Genomic DNA, 24,830 nt, shown 5'->3' with positions numbered 1-24,830 from the left:
GTGTGTGGGTTTATTTCTGCGCTCTCTATTCTGTTCCATTGATCCATATGTCTTTTTTTGTGGCACATGGTTTTTAAATCAGATAACTACTTAATTAACAGATTTCTTGTCTTCCATCTAATAAGCACATATTAAATATATACGATATGGGAAAAAATCATGGTGGAAGTAAAGTAAATTACACTAGAGTACTTACAAGTAAGGGAGGTAAATATTCTACAGAAACAGAAAGTCTGAGAAACTCCAAGGGCAAAGGAAAACAACCCGTGTCAATTCTAAGCAGAGTGGGAAAGGGCATGGTTACAGCTGAAATGGGGCACCACCCTGGAGGACTGGAGGCAGGAGGATCATAGAGAAGGTGACTGCAACGACTGGGATGAAAAGTCACGAAAGCTGTGGGATGAAAAGTCACGAAAGCTGGACTGGGATAGGGCTGGGAGACATGCTGAGGAGGCAGAAATAACAGGGCCTGGCCCTGCCCTGTGTGGGGACCAAGTCAGGGGAGGAATGATAAAGACTGAGGTTTTGAGCTCAGTGGCTAAGGAAGGAGACAGTGCCATGACAAACCTGGGGAATCCCGAGGGAAAACAGGTTTATGGAGATGGGGAGCTCATGATGACTTGTCGTCAGGTTCTAACACACAAACCCCAACACATGACCGCATTTCCATCACTCTGACTTCTTCCAAATTTAGGCAGCAACAGCACTTCCAAGAACATCCCACGAGGAAATACCAACTGCAGAGGAGTCACAAGGCCCCCCTCTCTGGGTCTTAGCTTTTCCCTCTATAAAATGAGGAGGGTGATGCTGAGCCAGGTAACCCCATCCCAGCCTGGTGGTCACCTTCCTTGTACCAGGTCTTCAGAGCTCTCTTCCTGCACCATGGTAGCTGAGAGCTCTAACAGAAGATTGTACAGCTATGAATCTAATTCTCCCATTTATATAACACTTTGGTTATTCTTCAGTAGTACCTGCCAACAAGAAAATTAAAGCCAGGAGCAAGCTCTAAACAGCCACCGTCAGCATGAACTCCATCCATTCTAGAGCTAATAATTTACAGGGTGAGAAGCCGAACACAAACTTGACTGCGAGTGTGAACAGTCACATTTCTGAGCTGACATTGTGATGCCCAGTGTTGAAGCTGGCCAGCCTGACTACAAAGGGAAGGACATTCTTCCTCTGTGTGTTTGCATGGCATAAAGACTTTGAGCGTAGGGCTGGCAGCAAGGAACACTCAGGAAGCCTGTTTCACTTGTCCACATATGGTTCACTGTACCCAGGTGGGAAATAGAAGCATCTCACCTGAGCCGCTCTTCCTCTTTTTTTCGGAGATTGAAGTCTCGCTGAACCACCTGGAGAACATGCTCTGTTTCATCATCGGTCAGACCAGACAGGTCCAGCTTCCTCCCCATGATTTAACACCAAACACAGACAATGGAACGAGACCTGAGAAATCAAAGGAGAGACCACAAATTGAGGGCAAGATAAAAGTCCTCCATGGATAAAATCAACCAATGTTGTTATTAAACAAAATTAGACACAGTGTTTACATAAGATAGTATCCTGCTCTGCTCTCATACTCAACAAACATTTACAGACAACTTCAGCAAGACTGTGGAGAAAAAGAGAAGGTAACTGGTCGTCAACAGTGTCATTTATCCCAACTCTTAAATTAGAAAAAAATAGATAAATTATTCTTTTCGACAGAATGAAGCATACATGAGACCTGGTGTGGATTTCCACAAAACACCAAAACACAATATCTAAAACTTCTAAAGTTCTATGGTTTGAAGTTTCAAATTTTAAATATCACACATAATTGTAAGATAAAATAAATCATACTTAAAAAACAATCATAGGGGAATTCCCTGGCGGTCCAGTGGTTAAGATTCCAGGCTTTCACTGCTGGGGGCCCGGGTTCAATCCCTAGTCTGGGAACTAAGATCCCGCAAACCGCATGGTCAGGCCAAATAAGTAAATAAAAGTGTAAAAGAAAATCCTATATATACTATATCCCTTGAAGTTTTTATCACATGACTATGAAATATAAACTAGAAATCAATAAACTCTCCTCTGCCAAAAAAATATATATATATAGTAAAATAATCTTTTTAGACATTTTCTCAGAACTAGAAAAGATATTTCAAAGACACACCTCCCAGCAGTGCATACCTAAAAATTATGGGAAACCATATTTTTAAAAATCATTTTTAATGAATGGCTGCACCCAGGGATGAATCAAATACATAATTCCAAAAAACTGCCCAGAACTGAAGGGCAGCACAAACGTAAATGTAAACATTCTCAACAAAATATTAGTGGAACCAATGCAGCAAGATTTCAAAAGCATTATTATATAACATGACCAAGTGAGTTTTATCTAAGCAATGCAACGTTGTTTCAGCATTCAAAAATCAATCAGAGTAATCTGCCACATTAACAAAATTAAAGGGAAAAATCATCCGATCATTTCAATAGATGCAGAAAAAGCATTTGACAAACTTCCATGCCCATTCATAATAGAAGCCCTCTGAAAACTAAGACTAGAAGATACTTCCTCAATCATATAAAAGGCATTAAAAAATAAAAACAACAAAAACCTACAATTAACATCATATTCAATGATGAAAGACTGTTTCCCCCTAAGATCAGGAGAAAGGCAAGAATGACCACCCTTACAACCTCTACTCAATACTGAATGTCTTTATTATAAAGCTACAATAATCGAGGCAGAGTGGTATTGGCATATAGGTAGGTGTATTGATCGGCTAGGGCTGCTGTTAACAGAGCACCACAGACTAGGTGGCTTAAATAACATAAATGTATTTTCTCACAGTCTTGAAGGCTAGAAGTCTGAGATCAAGATGTCGGCAGAGTTGACTTCTCCTGAAGCCTCCCTCCGTGGCTTATAGATGGCCATCTTCTCCCTGTGTCTTCACATGGTCTTCCCTCTGTGCACACCTATGTCTGAATTTTTCCTTCTTATAAGGACACCAATTATATTGGATTAGGGCCCACCTTAACACCATCATTTCAACTTAATTGCCTCTTTAAATGTCCTGTCTTCCAAACACAGTCACAATCTGAGTTACTGGGGTTAGGACTACAATGTATGAATTTGGCAGGGGACACAACTCAACCTGTAACACTTCACCCTTTGCTCCCCCAGATATCTTGTCCTTCTTACATGTAAATTACATTCACCCCATCCCAACAGCCACCACAGTCCCAACCTATTGCAGCATCAACTCGAAGTCCAAATTCTCATCTCATTACTATCTAAATTAGGTATAGGTGAGACTTGAGGTATGATTCATCCTGAGGCAAAATTCGTTTCCCTTTGTGAACCTGTGAAACCAGACAAGTTACCTGTTACCAAAATAGAACAGTGAGGCAGGCATGGGATAGGCATTCCATTCTAGCTGGGAGAAATTGGAAAGGAGAAAGAAGTCTTAGGTCTCAAGCAAGTCTGAAAGCAGGGCAAATTCCATTAGATTTTTTTTTATTAAGTTATACTTGACATACAATACTGTATTAGTTTCAGGTGTACCACATAGTGATTCAATATTTTTACACATTATGAAATAATCACCACAATAAGTCCAGTTACCATCGTCACCATACAAAGTTGTTACAATATTATTAACCATGTTCTCTATGTGTACTTTTTTCCATGCATAATCTCTGATGTTTATTTTTTAATAATTTTTATCCTTGTGTGTGTACTTTACATCCCCGTGACTAATTTATTTTATAATTGGATGTTTGTACCTCTTATTCCCTTCACCTATTTCATCTGTTCCCCCGACCCCCTCTTCTCCAGCAACCACCAGTTTGTTCTCTGTATTTATGAGTCTGTTTCTGTTTTGTTTTGTTTGTTTAAGGCTCAAGGATAATCCTCTTGGGCTCCATGCTCTGTCCTCTGAGCCCGCCAGGGTGGCTGTCCCACCCCCTTGGCCCTGGGTGTAGCGACAGCAGCTTGGCCCACCCTTGGTAATTGAGGAGGGACAGCCCCATCCCCCAGGTCATGGTGACAGTGGCACCCCTGCAGACCTCTGATTTGTCTTCAGGATCATTCTTCCCTTGTCCTGAAGGATAATGCATGTTTGTAGCCAAATAGCTCTACCGGCCCATCCTGTAGACTCTCAGAAATCCAACAGCCTTCCCTCATTTGTCCTGTCTCTGTTTAGCCTAAGCTGGCAGTGTTTCTGTTGATATAAATTCTCAAAAACTTTGTCAGCTTCCCACGCGGTTCACAGGGGCCAAGCCATCAGACAAGAGGTCCTCTACAGATCTGTCCTGAATAACGGCGTCTCTATTCCCGGCTTCTGCTGCAATGGTTGACTGGATCTGTGAGCCACACTCTAATCTCTTTAGCAAATGGCTGTCCAGCCACACCTCTGTTGCTCTCTACAGACAGAATTTCTCATTTTTGCAATATGGATAGACAGAATTTTCCAAATCTGCAAGTTCTGGTTCCTTTAGTGTAACAATTCCTTCTTCAATTTACCTCTCTCCTCTCACATCTTATTATAGCAGCAAGGACAAACCAGTCTTTAATACTTATTTTAGAATTCTTCTCAGCTAAATATCCAAGTTCATCATCACTTACAAGTTCTACTTTCCACAAGACACTAGAACACAATTCAACCAAATTCTCTGCCGCTTTATAACAAGGAACAGCTTTCCTTCAGTTTCCAATAACATCTTCCTCATTTCCGTCTGAGACCAGTACCTCTAACATTCATTTCTACCAACATTCTGTTCATGATGATATATGCGTTCTCTAACATGAGAGAAGCTTTCTCTGCAGCTCTCCTCTTTTCTTTCTTATTTTATTTTACTTTTTGGCCACACCGCACGGCATGTGGGATCTTAGTTCCCCCAACAGGGATCGAACCTGCGCCCCCTGCAGTGGAAATGCAGAGTCTTAACCACTGGACCACCAGGGAAGTCCCTCCGTTTTTCTTCCTGAGACCTCACTATAATCACCTTTAACATCCATATTTCTACCAATAGTCTCCTCAAGGCAACCTAGGCTTTTTCTAACATACACCTCAAAACTCTTCCACCCTCTACCCTTAGCCAGTTCCAAAGTCATTTCCACATTTTTATACAGAAGAAGAAACAGAGATGGCAAATACACATATAAAAAGATGCTTAATGTCATTGGTAGCTACAGAATTGCAATTAAAACCATATTTCACACCCACCAAAATCATCTTTATCAAGTGTTGACAGGAGGTGGGACAATTTTGATATAGTGAGTAAAAATTGGTACAATCTCTTTATAACACAATTAGGCATCATTTTCAAAGTTGAAGATACACGTACCTTATGAATTAGCATTTCTGCCACACCTAGGTATATTCCTCAGATATAATCTTGCAAATATGCACCAACAGATAGGAATCGGGTTGAATCATATGAAATAAATAGGAGCCTATAAAAATGCCTATTTCACACAGTTCAACCTAACAGAAGAACATTAGTAACAGTCACATTCAAAATAACAAAAAAATATAACAAATAAGTAAAACCTGTAAACCACCCCAAACATCCATACGCAGGAAGAAGGATAAACAAATATTGTATACTTGTTTCATACCAGTGGAATACTCCACTGCAATGAAAAAGAACATTCTGAAGGTATATTCCACATAGATGAATCTTAAAAACATGCTGTTGAGATAGAGAAGCCACATATATATGCATGTACAGCACACAAACTGTATGACTCCTTTTATATAAAGTTCAAAAACACAGAAAGTCAAGTATACATATATTTTTAGGAATAAATGTGATAAAACTATACAGAACAAAGTGGGACCTCTGTGGAGGAGAGAAAAGATTTGGCTAGGGATAATCACATTATGGGTGGGGAGAGTGCCTAGAGCACCTGCTGGTCTGAGGGAGTGAATTAGAAATAAGGTCCCACCCCTAGGCTGCTCAGGAAAGGGGAAGCTTCATAGCTGCCATCTTCTAGTCTCCCAATGAGCAGGGAGAAACAGATTAGAGGGCACAGGGAAAATGCAGACCGACTTCTTCCTTTAAAACACCCCATTAAAGGTGATAATGGCACTCTGGAGTTTCCCAGAAGGTGACGTGTCTGCCCCCTTCATTTCACTTCACTGGCTTTTGGTTCCTGAGAATTCCAAATGAGATTCTAAGATGCCCAGTTAGTACAAGACAGAAGTGATAACTCTGATCATATCAAATCTAAAAAGAATGATCAGGACTCAAGAGGGATAAATGGTTTCTGTAAAGAAATAAATAAAGTAGCTGTAAATGGATAAGACAGAGAATAATGAGAAACCCTTTTTGGGAAATGGTAAAAGCTTCTTCCCTTTTCTACAGGAAACACAATTAGATTCCCTGCACAAGAGAAAGAGCATCGTTAGGGCTGGAAAAGCCTCAATGTCCATGAGTCAGAGGTCACGGAAGTATGACTCTTTCATTGCCCAAAGGGAAGTGATTTCCCAGACACAAAACCAGTTCAGATGCTCTGACTTCCAGACCCGTGCTCCTGCCCCTGGATTTCTCTGGTTTATACTCAACTAAGATGGTAGCAGAGAGAATACATTTTAAAATTTAGTAATGAGAAAATTAATAAACTTCAAGATTTAATTATATCACCATTTCCCTAATGTGTGTTTCTCAGGTCACTGTTCCCACAAGCGATCTGAGAAAGGAGAGCTCTGTGATGAAATAAAGGTGAGAAATGCCTCAAACTGTATTGCCCTCTCAGGGATACACAGTGCATATAAGCTTATCAGAACCTCTAAGAAGTCTATCACTAAAGAACCAGTCTGATTTTGTTTATCCCTGTAGTTCTCAAATGCATTTGTCTGCAAATACCTCTTTCTTTAATAACAGCTACCTCTTAACATCCAAAGAAATGACTATTTGGGAATTATTGCCATAAGTCCATCCCATGATGACAAATTCCAGTAGCTACTCTAATATAATTACTGAATTGATTTAGCTGGGGTTTTCATGCAATTATCATAAGAAGCTACAGAGTTATATGAGCTTTAGAAGAAGCTGATGACTTAAAAAGGAAAGCAAATGGAAACAAATTTAAAGATAGGAAACCAAAATAAAGGTAGAATTGTCTTTACTATTCTTGGCTAGAACAACTAGAGGAAGGATACAGATACTTCTATAGGAAACTAGTAAGCACAACCTTCCCCTTAAAAAAACCAGACATTCCAAGAATATGAAATACATACATAATGGGAGGTTCATCATGAAAGGTCAATGTCTACACAAGCGACATTCTAGAAAGGAACCTAGAACAGATGGGTCAAGGACAAATGCATGCATGGGATCTTTACAAATCCACAGTGTGTGTGTGTGTGTGTGTGTGTGTGTGTGTGTGTGTGTGGTGGTGGTGGTGGTGGTGGTGATGATGATGATGATGATGCACCTAATACATAGAGAGAAGTACAGAGATTAACTTGGACTATCCAAAGTCCTAAAAGTAATAAAGGGTGAATACTGCTAGGGCTTCCCTCTTTGACCATGGCTAGATCTTGACTAGAACTGAAAAGAAATTTCTTATTCCTACAAAGGAATCGAAATGTTAGGGCTATCCCATTTAAGGCACTTGTTATCAGGGGGTAAAAAAGGAAAAGAACTTGCCTGGGAAGGAAAGAAAAACACAAATGGTCCGATATGTACTTTCACTGTGACTTCTTTTGAGCAAGTGGTGCTTGGGCTGTAAGACTCACTGATCTTCATTCCTTCACCTTCAAGGGTGTTATCCCTGCCATGAACAGCCCCCTCTCTGAGACTCATCCTTTACCTGAACACAGGAATGGCCCAGAGGAGACATGGTCACACCACCAGGGCACAGCTGATTGGACCAGGGGTGTCACCTGACCCATACGGGATGTCAGATTCTATCTCCTGGGAATGATATTAACAGGAGTGAAAAAAAGGAATTGAAGAATACTGAATAAATTATGGTGGATAACTTCCCAAATTTGATGAAAAGTGTTAATCTGCTCATCCAAGAAGCTCAACAAACTCTAGGTAGGATAAATTCAAAGAATGCACATCTAGACACATTATAGTCAAATGGTTAAAAGCCAAAGAAAATACAGAATCTTGAAAGTAAAACAGAAAATGACTCATCACACATGAGGGATCCTCAATAAGGTCAACTGCTGACTTCTTATCAGGAATCTTGGAGGCCAGAAGGTATTGAGATGATATATTCAAAGAACTGAAAGGAAAGGACTATTATCCAAAAATTCTATATCCAGAAAAGTATCCTTCAAAAATGAAGGATAAATTAAGACAATTAAGGCTTCCAGATAAGCAAAAACAGAGAGACTTTATCACTAGCAGACCTGCCTTACAAGAAATACTAAAGGAAGTCTTTGTAGCAAAGACTGACAGAATTAAAGGAAGAAATGGACAATTCAGCAATAATCATTAGAGATTTCGATATCAACCTTCAATAATGGATTGAACAACTAGCAAAACGTCAGCAAGGATATAGAAGATTTAAGCTATATTGTAAGCTACCTAGATCTAACAGACATCTACAGAACACTCTACATGATGGTACAACATATATTCTTCTCAAGTGTACGTGGAATATTCTCCAGATAGACCATATATTAGGCTGTAAAATAAATCTCAATACATTTAAAGGAGTTGAATAATATAAAATCTGTTCTCTAACTACAATGGAAGAAAATTAGAAATTAATAACAGAAAGAAATGTGGGACATTCACATGTATATGGAAATTAAACAATGTACTCTAAGTAACCAAAGGGTCAAGAGAAATAAGAAAATACTTTGAGATAAATAAAAATGAAAACACATGTACCAAAACTTATGGGATGCAGCTAAACCAGTGCTTAGGGGTAAATTTATAGCTATAAACACCTATATTAAAAAGGAAGCATCACAAATCAATAACCTCACCTTCTACCTTAAGAGACAAAAAAAAAAAAAAAAAAAAAAGCAAACTGAACCCAAGTAAGCAGAAGGAAGGAAATAATAAAGACAAATCAATGGAATAGAAAAACAATAGAGAGAAATCAACAAAACCCAAAGTTAGTTCTTTGGAAAGATCAACAAAATTGACAAATCTTTGGCAAGGCTGACCAAGAAAAAAAACAAAAGATTCAAATTACTAAAATCAGGAATGAAAGAGGGCCATCACTATTGACTTTACAGAAATAAAAAGGATTACAAAGGAATACTGTGAACTGTTGTATGCCAGAAAATTAGATAACCTAGATGAAATGAAAAAAATCCTAGAAAGACACCTACAAAAACTGACTCAAGACAAAATAGAAATCCTGAATAGATCTATAACTAGTAAAGATATTGAATTAGTAATCAAAAACTTCCACAAAGAAAAGCAGAGGGCTAGGTGGTTTCACTGGTGAATTTTATCAAACAATTAAAGAAAAATTAACACCAATCCTTCACAAACTCTTCCCCAAAAAATAGAATAGGAGGAAACACTTCTTAACCCATTTTAAGAAGCCAGTATTATCCTGATACCAAAAACAGACAAGGATATCACAATAAAATAAAACTATAAACCAATATCCCTTATGAATATAGATGAAAAAATCCTCAACAAAATATTAGCAAACAAAATCCAGCAACATACAAAAAAGGATTATGTACACCATAACAAAGTGGGATTTATGCCCGGAATGCAAGGTTGGTTGAACATGTGAAAATCAATGAATATAATATAGCATATTAATAGAATAAAGGACAAAGATCACATAATCTTAATTAATACAGAAAAGCATTTGATAAAATCAAATACTCTTTCTGATATAAATACTCAACAAACTAGGAATAGAAGGGAGCTTTCTTGAATTGATTAAGGCTGTCTACAAAAAACTCACAGCCAACACCATACTCAATGTGAATGGATAGATGCTTTCCCCCCAAATGTCATGGACACAACAAGATTGTCACTTTTACCATTTCTATTCAGTATTGTACTGGAGGTTCTAGCCAGGGCAATAGGCAGGAAAAAGAACTAAAAAGCATCTAAATTGGGAAGGAAAAATTGGAATTATCTATATTCAGAGAAAATATTCATCTCATATATAGAAAATTCTAAGGAATACACATACACAAAACCAATTAAAACCAAAAAACTGAGATGAGCAAGGTTGCAAGATACAAGATCAGTATACACAAATCAATCATATTTCTATACACTATAAATGAACACTTCAAAAAATGAAATTAAGAAAACAATTTTATTTACAATAGCATCAAAAAATAAAATACTTCTGAGTAATTTTATCACAAGAAGTTTAAGACTTGTACACTAAACACAGGAAACACATCCCATGGATTGGAAGACAATGTTAAGATAGCAGAACTTTCAAAATTGATTTACAGATTCAACGCAATTCTTATCAAAATCCCAGCTTCTTTTTTTGCAAGAACTGACAAGCTGATCCAAAAATTCATATGGAAATGTAAGGGCCAAGAGAATCCAATACAATCTTGATTGCTAAATGAACGAAAAAATTTAAAAAGTAATTCCCTCTGGCCCCAGGGACACTCTGGCCTATGAATGGCTGTCCCCAGGCATACTCTGCAGACTAAAATTCTACAAGGGACCCTTGCAGAAAAAGGGTGAGATCTGCAGAAAAGCCAGATCAGCTCCAAGCCTAGCTGCACAGGGAACCTATGGCTTCCTATAGTCTGGATGCCATCACCCTGAGACTGCCAGGCATCAGCTCTTATAGCCCCTGTGACCTCCATCTGAACCATTGACCCTCCTGATACCTCATGGAGGCTCCAAGCTTATGCTATTTGAGGCAAAACTTCCTTCCCCATTAAACAGAAGTGATACTTTGATTTTATTTCTGGCAAATGAGAGCAGCTCTAGAAGTTGAAAATTGGTGGGGAGATCTCATTATCCCCATCCATTTGATAGTTGATGGCATTTTCTACCTATTAGATCCTGGTGGAAACTTCTTCAGAAGTAAGGATGGTAAAAGTGGGGGAGCTGCTGCCACAGCCTCTGCTGGCAACAGGTATTGGGAGATGTTTCAGACGGTATTAGATGGGCACACACACACCCTGAGCACAGAGTGGAAGGAGTTAGCAGGAGGAGGGGGGTGGAAGGGAAATAAAATGGGAGACTAAACCAGTGGTTCTCAACTGAGCACCATATTGCCTCCCAGGAGATAATCAGCAATGTCTGGAGAAATTTTTAGTTGTTTCTAATAGGGTGTGCTACTGGCATCTAGCGGGTAGAGGCCAGGGGTTGCTACTAAACATCCTATGATGCACAGGACAGCTCCCCACAACAAAGAATTATCTGGTCCAAAATGTCAATAATGCCAAGGTTGAGAAAACCTGGTCTAAACTGAAAGCTACATAGCTGTCAGCCTCTTACTATGTGCTTCCCAGTAGCCCCAGGTATGCCCAGCAGAGTTCACAAAGGGGCCTTCACTACTGCTACAGTACAGGCCTTCACACTGAAATTACACCATTGGTTCTCCTGGTTCTCAGGCTTCCGACTCAGACTGTAACTACATCACTGGCTCTCCTGGGTCTCCAGCTGCATATCTTGCGATTTGTGAGCCTACATGATCATGTGATCCAATTCCTTAAAATAAATATTTTTATTTTATACATATATAAACACACACACATATATATACAACACACATATCCTATTGGTTCTGTTTTTCTGGAAACTCTGGCTAATACAGACACATATACACATTTCACATTACTGGCAAATAAATGACCTGGTTTATAAACCTTGATTGCATTTTTCTGGCCTTATCTACAATGACCAAACTAACAGGTCTGTAGTAGAGCCCAGTGCATTTCTCTGCCATCTTGAATTAGAACAATGCCTACAATCCCCTGCTTTTGTTTTCTGAGCCTTTGGTCACAGTGGAAGCCCTGTGATGCCTCTCCTGCCTTTTGGGCTTTTTCTCTGTCTGCTTCCCATCCTTTGGGTGTTTTCATGTTGATCCCTTGCACAGAGGACAGCTAATGAACACTCGATAAAAATACACAGCTCTTCAGCCCACTGAGAATTTCCTCTTCAGTTTCAACTGGATAATGATGCTCTTTGCTCCCTCTATTATATAAAAGTCTGGTACATTTCTTCTGACTGTAATAAAAGTGTGTCAAGATAAGAGTTGACAGCTGGCTGCATTTGGAACTTGACCACATAAGACTGTGAAAAAATATGCATTAAAACTTCACTAATTCAGACTTCATCAATTCCAAATTTGTGATCAAACATGGTAGGCTAAAATTTACCGTTCCATTTGTTCTCAAAACACAGGGATTAAGACAATGAATAGTAGATGAGAAAAGGAGAATATTTACCTTCCAAAGAGAGCAAATTATTATCAGGTACTTACTTAGAAGTATCAGTTTATATGTAAACAGCACAATTACAGTGTAAGCAAATAACAGCTGCAGAGCCTGGGTTTTTAGTATGCAAACCTCAGAGGGTTCCCCTAGTCATGCACATTGGGACTTAATCTCAGGACCCAGGGTGAGTACTGTTTGTTCATACCTTCACTGAATAGAGGCTGGGACAGCTGGCGATAAAGGATAATCAGGCCCAAAGTGGTAAGGGCTACCTGAGGAATGGGCTGGGAGTCATTGCCCCTGGATCAGGGGAAAGAGGGAGGGCAGGAGCCAGAGATGGAGAGACTTCCGGGTGTCGGTCCTGCCTCGGCCAGGGCCCTTAGGTGGGGCAAGGGTTGGCAGGTATCCAGGCTGAGGGAGGAGCACAGGCAAAAGCTTCCCTTAGCGATGGGCATATCACTCAATATGTCTGCTGCAGGGTCGCAGAGGGAGTCTGTGAAGCTCTGTTAAAGAGCTTGGACTTCACCCGAGGGCCCTGGGAGCCACTTTAGGGTCCTAACCAGGCGAGCAACCCGAGATACAGCGTTTGTGCTTTCCTGGGGTCACACGGGTAGTGGTGGGAAACTGGGATGGAGGTGAACAGGGACAGAGGCAGGCAGCTGGAAGCCACTGCAGTTGTCTAGGTAGGAGCTCGAAGTTGAGAAGAAAGCAGAGAAAATGACTCAAAGCTGCCTATTTACTCCTTGATTAAACTCTCGCCTCTTGGAAAATGTTCAGGCAGGTCAAAGTTCAACTCCCAATGGGCAGCTCCTTCCCTCTCCCTCCTCCTTCCCAAGATGGCATCTGGCAGGAGGGGCAGGCTTTACTGCTCTTGGCAGTAAAGACCAGTACACACAGAGTCCTTCTAGGCTGGGCTCTGCCATGGGGGCTGGTCTGGTGTCTGGGCTATAACTATCTAAAGGGGGAACCTTTGTCTTCTTTGTCCTTTGTCATGAGTGGCATGCCCAGCTGTTACTTGTGGGTTACTTGTGGGTTGGTGACATTTGTTTGTTGATTGATTGATCTGAGAGCAGCCTATCAAAAAGAACTCTTGCCAAATTTCACCAAGTCCCGCCACAGTGCTGTTACTACGTGTCAACTATTCTGTGCCAAATAAGATCATCCAAAATGCCTACCAAATGTCTAAAACTCAATAAATGACTTTGAAACTCAGAGATATAGTCTATACATGAGTAGAAAGCAAATTGGCCTCAATAAGCTAAAGGAAGACAAAGAAATAGAGATAACATCTTCAAGAAGAGGAAATGAAATGTATGGAAATAGTAAACTCCCAAATGAGGGGTACTTTTCAAACGTGTGATAAAAAGTCAGTTTCTAAACCGGCTCCCACTGTAATTCAAGCCCGGTGTGCCAAGAGCAGACCTCTGTGCCCTAAGCAGCACCTCCTCCAGGCCCTAGAGTGAGACAGAATCAGCACACTGCCTCTCCAGCAGCAGCCTCAGTCCCAACCACATAGTTTAGCCTGTTGTTTCTCTGATGGGTTGTTCTAGACTGTCTACAGCTGTTGTTTTATTGTTATTGTTATTATTTTAATCATCATTTAGCCTTTCAGTAAAAACAGAGGCTTGAAGCTTGGTGGGATTTTTTTGCATTTTGGAGATGACACATAGAAACATACAAGTACGCTGCTCTCAGCCATTTACTATGTAAACTGTAAGCATCCAGTTTTGAGTGGGGCCCAGAGCTAGAGAATATTTACCTTCCAAAGAGAGCAAATTATTATCAGGTACTTACTTAGAAGTATCAATTTATATGTAAACAGTCCAGGCGGCACTACCAGAGGCTCTGTCCCTTGGTTTATGCAGGACCCAACAGATGCAGTGATATCAAAATGTCCACAGCAAAGAGAGATGCCATACAGGACCTCTGGGAAGCCCTAGGAGAAGCACCGCAAAGGCTTTCAAGGGTGTGTTAAAGCAGAACTACACCCTCCTCTACAGGTAACTATTCTCCTTTTGAGAAATAGCTCATGCTTGCTACCAGGCCCTGGTACTGAATGCCTAACTAGGGGACATCAAGTGACCATGTAACCAGCAGAAGCTAGCTCTGAGCTGCTTGTTAGGCTTGGAGTGCACAGTAGGGACCCACCGTCAAGTGGAAATGCTATATAAGAAATTAGACCCAATCCGTTCCAGAAGGTGTAAGTTGCATGGGCAGGTGACTCAGACTCCCATGTCTCCTGTGTCTGCTGCTATGTCTCCTCTCCCTCAATCCACAGCTACGTCCTCATAGAAAGTTCCTGGTGATCAACCAACATAAGAGGAAAAACCTCAGTCTGGATTTGTGGATGATTCTGTAAGAAATCACTGACACCCGCCAGAAGTGGACAGCTGTAGCATTACAGCCCCAGTCAGGGGTGACCCTGAAGGATAGCAGTGAGGGGTCACCCTTCTGGTGGGCAGGATTTCAAGCTGTATACTGATCTTCCACATTGTCTGGACCGAGAGATGTCTGGAAGAATGGAACAGACATCAATTCATGGACAGTAGCCAACAGAATGGCAGATGGGAAAAGAACAGGTTTGGGAGATCAATGACAAGGAAGTCTGAGGAAGAGGTGTGTGCAGATCTCTCAGAGAGGCGGAGTGTGATGATATTTGAATATCTATGCGGAAGTTCTCAACAATCCGGTGGACAAGAGGACACCCGAGGCGGTGAGGCAGCCTCTTCCCCAGTGCTTATTCAGTGAGCCCTTGTACAAAATGGACATGGCAGGAGGGTCCAACAACGTGGCTACACATGGGTCCAATCTCACAGACTTCCTCTTTGCAGGCCTAATCTGCCTGTCACCACTGCTGAGGACCCATCTTCCCAACACCAGAGACCAGTGCTGAGCTGTGGATTGGGGGGAAGCCAGTCAGTCACCTGGTGGCAGAGTGATTGCACCAGATCTTCTGTCATAGAGGGGTTAGTGAGTCCTTCCTGGAATACATATGTATAAATTTTCCATCTATGCCTGCACCTTTATCCATCACTTACAGAATACTTGATTCACTGTCACAGTTCCCCCCAGCATGTTGTGGCTGACCAAGAAACTCATTTACAGCAAACAAAGTTTGGCCATGGACTCACGTCCATGGAATTCACTCATCTCACCGATGTAGCACATCACCTGGTGGGATGACCTACTGATGACTTCTGATCCAGCAGTTTTCTACCTCTGGACCAGATGATCTTCAAACCACCTCTGTGACCTGATCTTTTTGAATGCTGTGGTGTCTGCAATGACCCAAGGCCTGAGTGCAATAAATAGGTTTCTTTCTTTCTTTTTTTGAAGCTTCAGTATAGTAAAAGTTGAAATAAATGTTCGAACTGGACTGCAGTGTACATTTTTCAAAAGGAAAATAGTTTCAAATGGAAAGGCTTACAGTAAAATATTGTGCTCAGCTAGGCCTTTCAGACTGTGGTTATACTCAAACATATGTAAGCAATAACATTAAAAAGAGATTTGATCCTAGATAATGTCCTATTGGATAGAGAAAAAAGAGGAGAGAGAGTAAAGTTGCTCTAGGCAATAAAAAAAGAAACAGAAATCTACAGTTCAGTACCATGGCAGGAGGGAAATTGTTTAATAATCTTTAACATTAGCCTGCTCCTTGGCGGGTTTCACCAAACCAGCTATACTTCAGTAATACGTCTTCGCATTGGCAGGAGGTTCAGAGACACATACTTTAATTAAAGTTAGCTACTTCAAAGATAGTTAAAGGTGTGTTATAGAAATCTCTATACAAGATTATAGAACTCTGAAGCAGAAACTAACCAAAAAGCTGCAGCTTTATTTTATTTTATTTTTTTATTAGCTTGTTCTTTTTTTTTTTTTTTTTTTGGCTGTGTTGGGTCTTCGTTGCTGCACGCACTTTCTCTAGCTGCGGCGAGCGGGGGCTACTCTTTGTTGATGGGCACGGACTTCTCATTGCAGTGGCTTCTCTTGTTGCGGAGCACGGGCTCTAGGCGTGCAGGCTTCAGTAGCTGCAGCACGTGGGCTCGGTAGTTGCAGCACGCAGGCCCTAGAGCGTGCGGGCTTCAGTAGTTGTGGCGCACAGGCTCTAGAGTGCAGGCTCAGCAGTTGTGGCGCATGAGCTTAATTGCTCTGTGGCATGTGGGATCTTCCCGGACCAGGGATTGAACCCGTGTCCCCTGCATTGGCAGGTAGGGTCTTAACCACTGCGCCACTTCAGGAAGTCCCTGAAGCTTTATTTTAAGTAAAGTGGTTCAGCATTTGAGAAGGACTGCAGAAGGCAGGGAAGGTAGTTTAGCACTGAGTAGTAATGACAATGGATATTTAATTCAAATTGGATAGAAATGGAAAACAAATTGTCTTCATTTTTAAAAATTTTATCGAAGTATAGTTGATTTACAATGTTGTATTAATTTCTGCTGTACAGCAAAGTGACTCAGTTATACACATATATATATACATATTCTTTTTCATATTCTTTTCCATTATGGTTTATCAGAAGATACTGAATATAGTTCCCTGTGCTATATAGTAGGACACTGTTGTTTATCCATCCTATATATCACAGTTTGCATCTGCTAATCCCAAACTCCCAATCCATCCGCCCCCCAACCCCTTCTCCCCCTTGGCAACCACAAGTCTGTTCTCTATATCTGTGAGTTTGTTTCTGTTTCATAGATAAGTTCATTTGTGTTATATTTTATTATTATTATTTTTTAAACATAACTTTTTTTAACATCTTTGAGTATAATTGCTTTACAATGGTGTGTTAGTTTCTGCTGTATAACAAAGTGAATCAGCTATATGTATACATATATCCCCATATCTCCTCCCTCTTGCGTCTCCCTCCCACCCTCCCAATCCCAGCCCTCTAGGTGGTCACAAAGCACCGAGCTGATCTCCCTGTGCTATGTGGATGCTTCCCACTAGCTAGCTATTTTACATTTGGTAGTGTATATATGTCCATGCTACTCTCTCACTTTGTCCCAGCTTACCCTTCCCCCTCCCTGTGTCCTCAAGTCCATTCTCTACGTCTGCGTGTTTATCCCTGTCCTGCCCGTGGGTTCTTCAGAACCTTTTTTTTTTTTTAGATTCCATATATATGTGTTAGCATACAGTATTTGTTTTTCTCTTTCTGACTTACTTCACTCCATATAACAGTCTCTAGGTCCATCCACCTCACTACAAATAACTCAATTTCGTTTCTTTTTATGGCTGAGTAATATTCCATTGTATATATGTGCCACATCTTCTTTATCCATTCATCTGTCAATGGACACTTAGGTTGCTCCCATGTCCTGGTAAATAGAGCTGCAATGAACATTGTATTTGTGTTATATTTTAGATTATACATATAAGTGATATCATATGGTAATTGTCTTTCTCTTTCTGACTTACTTCACTTAGTATGATAATCTCTAGGTCCATCCATGTTGCTGCAAATGGCATTATTTCATTCTTTTTATGGCTGAGTAATATTTCATTGTGTGTATATATATATATACCACATCTTTATCCATTCATCTGTCGATGAACATTTAGGTTGTTTCCATGTCTTGGCTATTGTAAATAGTGCTGCTACGAACATAGCGGTTCATGTATCTTTCCGAATTATAGTTTTGTCTGGGTATATGCCCAGGAGTGGGATTGCTGGGTCATATGGTAATTCTATTTTTAGTTTTTTGAGGAACCTCCATGCTGTTCTCCACAGTGGCTTCACCAATTTACATTCCCACCAACAGTGTAAGAAGGTTCCCTTTTCTCCACACCCTCTCCAGCCAAATTGTCTTCATTGTTTTCCTCAAAATCCAAAGGTAACACACTAAAAGCATAACGTAAATATTCCATAATGTGGTCGATGGAATTTGCTATAGTTTCTGCTCACTGATTCTAAAATCAGCAAACACTGTTTGGTGCCCACTTGGACCCAGTGATATGCCAGACAGAGGAGAACTCAGAAATAAAGCACATGGCCCTGCTCTGAATTTCCACAGACATGGGTGGGAGATGATCTGCTAACAATGTGCACCCCAACCTGGTCTGGCCGGGACCCCTTTCCTGAGCCATCTCTTTGCTATCGCTTGCTTCTGGACTCTCAATTCTGTAAAACAGTTATTGAAGGGGAACAATCCAGGCCAGGAGCTCATCAGAAGGAACCTCTAACAGCTCTCTGCCCGCCTCATTCTTTTGAGTTTTTCCTTTACAGTTTTTGTGTAGTTTTCAATACCCCCAAGTTCCCATTTATGAAAATTTGAAAGATATGATAATATCATATAAGAAGATTAATCACCTAACAGCATCAAAAAAATACGAGTGCCAACCCATTGGTTCATTTAAGTCTCATTTCCCCCACTTTTTGTAGGGACCATTGTTATTTTTGTCCTATTATACACAGAAGTATGCATCTTTTTTTGCTAAACTCTTTATCTCCAGCATTTTTTTCATGTTAGTGCAATGACGTTCAAGCATCACTCCTAATGGCTACATTATATTGTATCAAGTGGATATATAATACTCACTGACCTGCTCCTAGTGTTGTACCTCTGGGTTGATTCTAATTTTGGAGTATTTCATAGAAAACTATGATAAACATGTTTGTGCATAAGGGTTTTCCACATTAAGGATTTTTTCCCCTTAGGCTAGATTTCCAGAAATAAAATGACTACATTTAAGGTTAAGAATATTAAGCCCCCTAAGACACATTTTCAGGCATCTAGTTGAAGAACAACATCTAAATAGTGAAGCCACCTGAATGGCACAGATGCCATCAGGCCTACTGCTGAGTCATCTTATTTGTGCAGGCTCACTGGGGGCACCACTTTACCCTAAAATTAGGTCTTTGCCTCTACACTGAACCCCACACAATTTTTTTTTGGTTATCTGAATAATTATTTTCTTAACATCTTTAGTGGAGTATAATTGCTTTACAATGCTGTGTTAATTTCTGCTGTATAACAATCAGCTATATGTATACATATATCCCCATATCCCCTCCCTCTTGCATCTCCCTCCCACTCTCCCTATCCCACCCCTCTAGGTGGTCACAAAGCACGAACTGATCTCCCTGTGTGATGCAGCTACTTCCCACTAGCTATTTTACATTTGGTAATGTATATATGTCAATGCTACTCTCTCACTTCGTCCCAGCTTACCCTTCCCCCTCCCCGTGTCCTCAAGTCCATTCTCTACATCTGCGTCTTTATTCCTGTCCTGCCCCTAGGTTCGTCAAAACCTTTTTTTTTTTTTTTTTTAGATTCCATATATATGTGTTAGCATACGGTACTTATTTTTCTCTTTCTGACTTACTTCACTCTGTATGACAGACTCTAGGTCCATCCACCTCACTACAAATAACTCAATTTCATTTCTTTTTATAGCTGAGCAACTCCACTGTATATATGTGCCACATCTTCTTTATCCATTCATCTGTCAGTGGACACTTAGGTTGCTTCCATGTCCTGGCTACTGTAAATAGTGCTGCAATGAACATTGTGGTACATGACTTTTTTGAATTATGATTTTCTCGGAGTATATGCCCAGTAGTGGGATTGCTGGGCCATATGGTAATTCTATTTTTAGTTTTTTAAGGAAGCTCCATACTGTTCCCCATAATGGCTGTATCAATTTACATTCCCACCAACAGTGCAAGAGGGTTCCCTTTCCTCCACACACTCTCCAGCATTTATCGTTTGTAGATTTTTTGATGATTGCCATTCTGACCAGTGTGAGGTGATACCTCACTATAGTTTTGATTTGCATTTCTCTAATGATTAGTGATGTTGAGCATCCTTTCATGTGTTTGTTGGCAGTCTGTATATCTTCTTTGGAGAAATGGCTATTTAGGTCTTCTGCCCATTTTTGGATTGGATTTTTTTTTTTTTATACTGAGCTCCACGAGCTGCTTGTATATTTTGGAGATTAATCCTTTGTCAGTTTTTCGTTTGCAAATATTTTCTCCCATTCTGAGGGTTGTCTTTTTGTCTTGTTTATGGTTTCCTTCGCTGTGCAAAAGCTTTTAAGTTTCATTAGGTCTCATTTATTTTATTTTTGTTTTTATTTCCATTTCTCTAGGAGGTGGGTCAAAAGGATCTTGCTGTGATTTATGTCATAGAGTGTTCTGCCTGTGTTTTCCTCTAAGAGTTTTATAGTGTCTGGCCTTACATTTAGGTCTTTAATCCATTTTGAGTTTATTTTTGTATACAGTGTTAGGGAGTGTTCTAATTTCATTCTTTTACATGTAGCTATCCTGTTTTCCCAGCACCACTTATTGAAGAGGCTGTCTTTTCTCCATTTTACATTCTTGCCTCCTTTATCACAGATAAGGTGACCATATGAACGTGGGTCAATCTCTGGGCTTTCTATCCTGTTCCATTGATCTATATTTCTGTTTTTGTGCCAGTACCATACTGTCTTGATTACTATAGCTTTGTAGTATAGTCTGAAGTCAGGGAGCTTGATTCCTCCAGCTCCGTTTTTCTTTCTCGAGATTGCTTTGGCTATTCAAGGTCTTTTGTGTTTCCATACAAATTGTGAAATTTTTTGTTCTAGTTCTGTGAAAAATGCCATTGGTAGTTTGATAGGGATTTTACTGAATCTGTAGATTGCTTTGGGTAGTATGGTCATTTGCACAATGTTGATTTTTCCAATCCAAGAGCATGGTATATCTCTCCATCTGTCTGTATCATCTTTAATGTCTTTCATCAGTGTCTTATAGTCTTCTGCATACAGGTCATTTTTCTCCTTAGGTAGGTTTATTCCTAGGTATTTTATTCTTTTGTTGAAATGGTAAATGGGAGTGTTTCCTTAATTTCACTTTCAGATTTTTCCTCATTAGTGTATAGGAGTGCCAGAGATTTCTGTGCATTAATTTGTTATCCTGCTACTTTACCAAATTCATTGATTAGCTCTAGGAGTTTTCGGGTAGCATCTTTAGGATTCTCTATGCATAGTATCATGTCATCTGCAAACAGTGACAGTTTTATTTCTTCTTTTCTGATTTGGATTCCTTTTATTTCTTTTTCTTCTCTGATTGCTGTGGCTAAAACTTCCAAAACTATGTTGAATAATAGTGGTGAGAGAGGCCAACCTTGTCTTGTTCCTGATCTTAGAGGAAATGGTTGCAGTTTTTCACCATTGAGAATGATGTTGGCTGTGGGTTTGTCATATATGGCCTTTATTATGTTGGGGTAGGTTCCCTCTATGCCTATTTTCTGGAGAGTTTTTATCATAAATGGGTGTTGAATTTTGTCGAAAGCTTTTTCTGCATGTATTGAGATTATCATATGGTTTTTATCCTTCACTTTGTTAATATGGTGTATCACATTGATTGATGTGTGTATATGGACGAATCCTTGCATTCCTGGGATAAACCCCACTTGATCATGGTGTATGATCCTTTTAATGTGCTGTTGGATCCTGTTTGCTAGTATTTTGTTGAGGATTTTTGCATCTATGTTCATCAGTGATATTGGCCTCTAGTTTTCTTTCTTTGTGACATCTTTGTCTGGTTTTGGTACCAGGGTGATGGTAGCCTTGTAGAATGAGTTTGGGAGTGTTCCTCCCTCTGCTATATTTTGGAAGAGTTTGAGAAGGATAGGTGTTAGCTCTTCTCTAAATGTTTGATAGAATTCGCCGGTGAAGCCATCTGGTCCTGGGCTTTTGTTTGTTGGAAGATTTTTACTCACAGTTTCAATTTCAGTGCTTGTGATTGGTCTGTTTATATTTTCTATTTTTTCCTGGTTCAGTCTCGGCAGGTTGTGCATTTCTAAGAATTTGTCCATTTCTTCTTGGTTGTCCATTTTATTGGCATAGAATTGCTTGTAGTAATCTCTCATGATCGTTTGTACTTCTGCAGTGTCAGTGGTTACTTCTCGTTTTTCATTTCTAATTCTATTGATTTGAGTCTTCTCTCTTTTTCTCTTGATGAGTCTGGCTAATGGTTTATCAATTTTGTTTATCTTCTCAAAGAACCTGCTTTTAGTTTTATTGATCTTTGCTATTGTTTCCTTCATTTCTTTTTCATTTATTTCTGATCTGATCTTTATGATTTTTTTCCTTTGCTAACATAGGGGATTTTTTTGTTTTTCTTTCTCTAATTTCTTTAGGGGTCAGGTTAGATTGTTTATTTGAGATTTTTCTTGTTTCTTGAGGTAGGATTGTATTGCTATAAACTTCCCTCTTAGAACTGCTTTTGCTGCATCCCACAGGCAATGGGTCATCATGTTTTCATTGTCATTTGTTTCTAGGTATTTTTTGATTTCCTCTTTGATTTCTTCAGTGATGTGTTGGTTATTTAGTAGCGTATTGTTTAGCCTCCATGTGTTTGTATTTTTTACAGTTTTTTTTCCTGTAGTTGATATCTAGTCTCATAGTGTTGTGGTCAGAAAAGATACTTGATATGATTTCAATTTTCTTAAATTTACCAAGGCTTGATTTGTGACCCAAGACATGATCTATCCTGGAGAATGTTTCATGAGCACTTGAAAAGAAAGTGTTCTGTTGCTTTTGAATGGAATGTCCTATAAATATCAATTAAGTCCATCTTGTTTAATGTATCATTTAAAGCTTGTGTTTCCTTATTTATTTTCATTTTGGATGATCTGTCCATTGGTGAAAGTGGGGTGTTAAAGTCCCCTACTATTATTGTGTAACTATCAATTTCCCCTTTTATGGCTGTTAGCATTTGCCTTATGTATTGAGGTGCTCCTACATTGGCTGCATAAATATTTACAATTGTTATATCTTCTTCTTGGATTGATCCCTTGATCATTATGTAGTGTCCTTCTTTGTCTCTTGCAATAGTCTTTATTTTAAAGTCTATTTTGTCCGATATGAGAATTGCTACTCCAGCTTTCTTTTGATTTCCATGTGCATGGAATATCTTTTTCCATCCCCTCACTTTCAGTCTGTATGTGTCCCTAGCTCTGAAGTGGGTCTCTTGTAGACAGCATATATATGGGTCTTGTTTTTGTATCCATTCAGCCAGTCTATGTCTTTTGGTTGGAGCATTTAATCCATTTACATTTAAGGCAGTTATCAATGTGTATGTTCCTATTACCATTTTCTTAATTGTTTGGGGTTTGTTTTTGTAGGTCTTATCCTTCTCCTGTGTTTCCTGCCTACAGAAGTTCCTTTAGCATTTGTTGTAAAGCTGGTTTGGTGGTGCTGAATTCTCTTAAATTTTGCTTGTCTGTAAGGGTTTTAATTTCTCCATCGAATCTGAATGAGATCCTTGCTGGGTAGAGTAATCTTGGTTATAGGTTTTTCCCTTTCATCACTTTAAATATGTCCTGCCACTCCCTTCTGGCTTGCAGAGTTTCTGCTGAAAGATCAGCTGTTCACCTTATGGGGATTCCCTTGTATGTGATTTGTTGCTTTTCCCTTGCTGCTTTTAATATTTTTTCTTTGTATTTAATTTTTGAGTTTGATTAATATGTATCTTGGTGTGCTTCTCCTTGGATTTATCCTGTATGGAACTCTCTGTGCTTCCTGGACTTGATTGACTATTTCCTTTCCCATGTTAGGGAAGTTTTCAACTATAATCTCTTCAAATATTTTCTCAGCCCTTTCTTTTTCTCTTCGTCTTCTGGGACCCCTATAATTCGAATGTTGGTGTGTTTAATGTTGTCCCCGAAGTCTCTGAGGCTGTCCTCAGTTCTTTTCATTCTTTTTTCTTTATTCTGCTCTGCAGTAGTTATTTCCACTATATCTTCCAGGTCACTTATCCGTTCTTCTGCCTCAGTTATTCCGCTATTGATTCCTCCTAGAGAATTTTAAATTTCATTTATTGTGTTGTTCATCATTGTTTGTTTGCTCTTTATTTCTTCTAGGTCCTTGTTAAACGTTTCTTGTATTTTCTCCATTCTATTTCCAAGATTTGGGATCATCTTTACTATCATTACTCTGAATTCTTTTTCAGGTAGACTGCCTATTTCCTCTTCATTTGTTTGGTTTGGTGGGTTTTTACCTTGCTCCTTCATCTGCTGCATATTTCTCCATCTTCTCATTTTGTTTAACTTACTGTGTTTGGGGTCTCCTTTTCACAGGCTGCAGGTTCGTAGTTCCCGTTTGTTTTGGTGTCCACCCTCAGTGGGTGAGGTTGGTTCAGTGGCTTGTGTAGGCTTCCTGGAGGAGGGGACTGGTGCCTGTGTTCTGGTGGGTGGGGCTGGATCTTGTCTTCTAGTGGGCAGGGCCGCGTCCAGTGGTGTGTTTTGGGGTGTCTGTGAACTTAGTATGATTTTAGGCAGCCTCTCTGCTAATGGGTGGGGTTGTGTTCCTGTCTTGCTGGTTGTTTGACATGGGGTTTCCAGCACTGGAGCTTGCTGGCCGTTGGGTGGAGCTGGGTCTTAGCATTGAGATGGAGATCTCTGGGAGAGCTCTCGCCAATTGATATTATGTGGGGCTGGGAGGTCTCTGGTGGGCCAGTGTCCTGAACTTGGCTTTCCCACTTAAGAGGCTCAGGCCTGA

The 24,830-nt window shown here is 39.9% G+C and overlaps 1 protein-coding gene across 1 annotated transcript in view; it reads right to left on the bottom strand.

Moving 5' to 3' along the window:
• MYRIP (myosin VIIA and Rab interacting protein) overlaps positions 1–24,830 on the bottom strand; it is a 224,014-nt gene that overhangs the window by 180,658 nt on the left and 18,526 nt on the right. Inside the window, exon 2 of the mRNA XM_057555467.1 lies at positions 1,303–1,446. Coding sequence (XP_057411450.1) covers positions 1,303–1,412 — 110 coding nt within the window. The 5' untranslated portion in view covers positions 1,413–1,446. The remainder of the gene's footprint in view (positions 1–1,302; positions 1,447–24,830) is intronic.

Source organism: Balaenoptera acutorostrata, chromosome 10 (genome assembly GCF_949987535.1).
Source record: "Balaenoptera acutorostrata chromosome 10, mBalAcu1.1, whole genome shotgun sequence".
Lineage (NCBI taxonomy): Eukaryota > Metazoa > Chordata > Mammalia > Artiodactyla > Balaenopteridae > Balaenoptera > Balaenoptera acutorostrata.
This window is presented reverse-complemented; position numbering and strand designations above follow the sequence as displayed.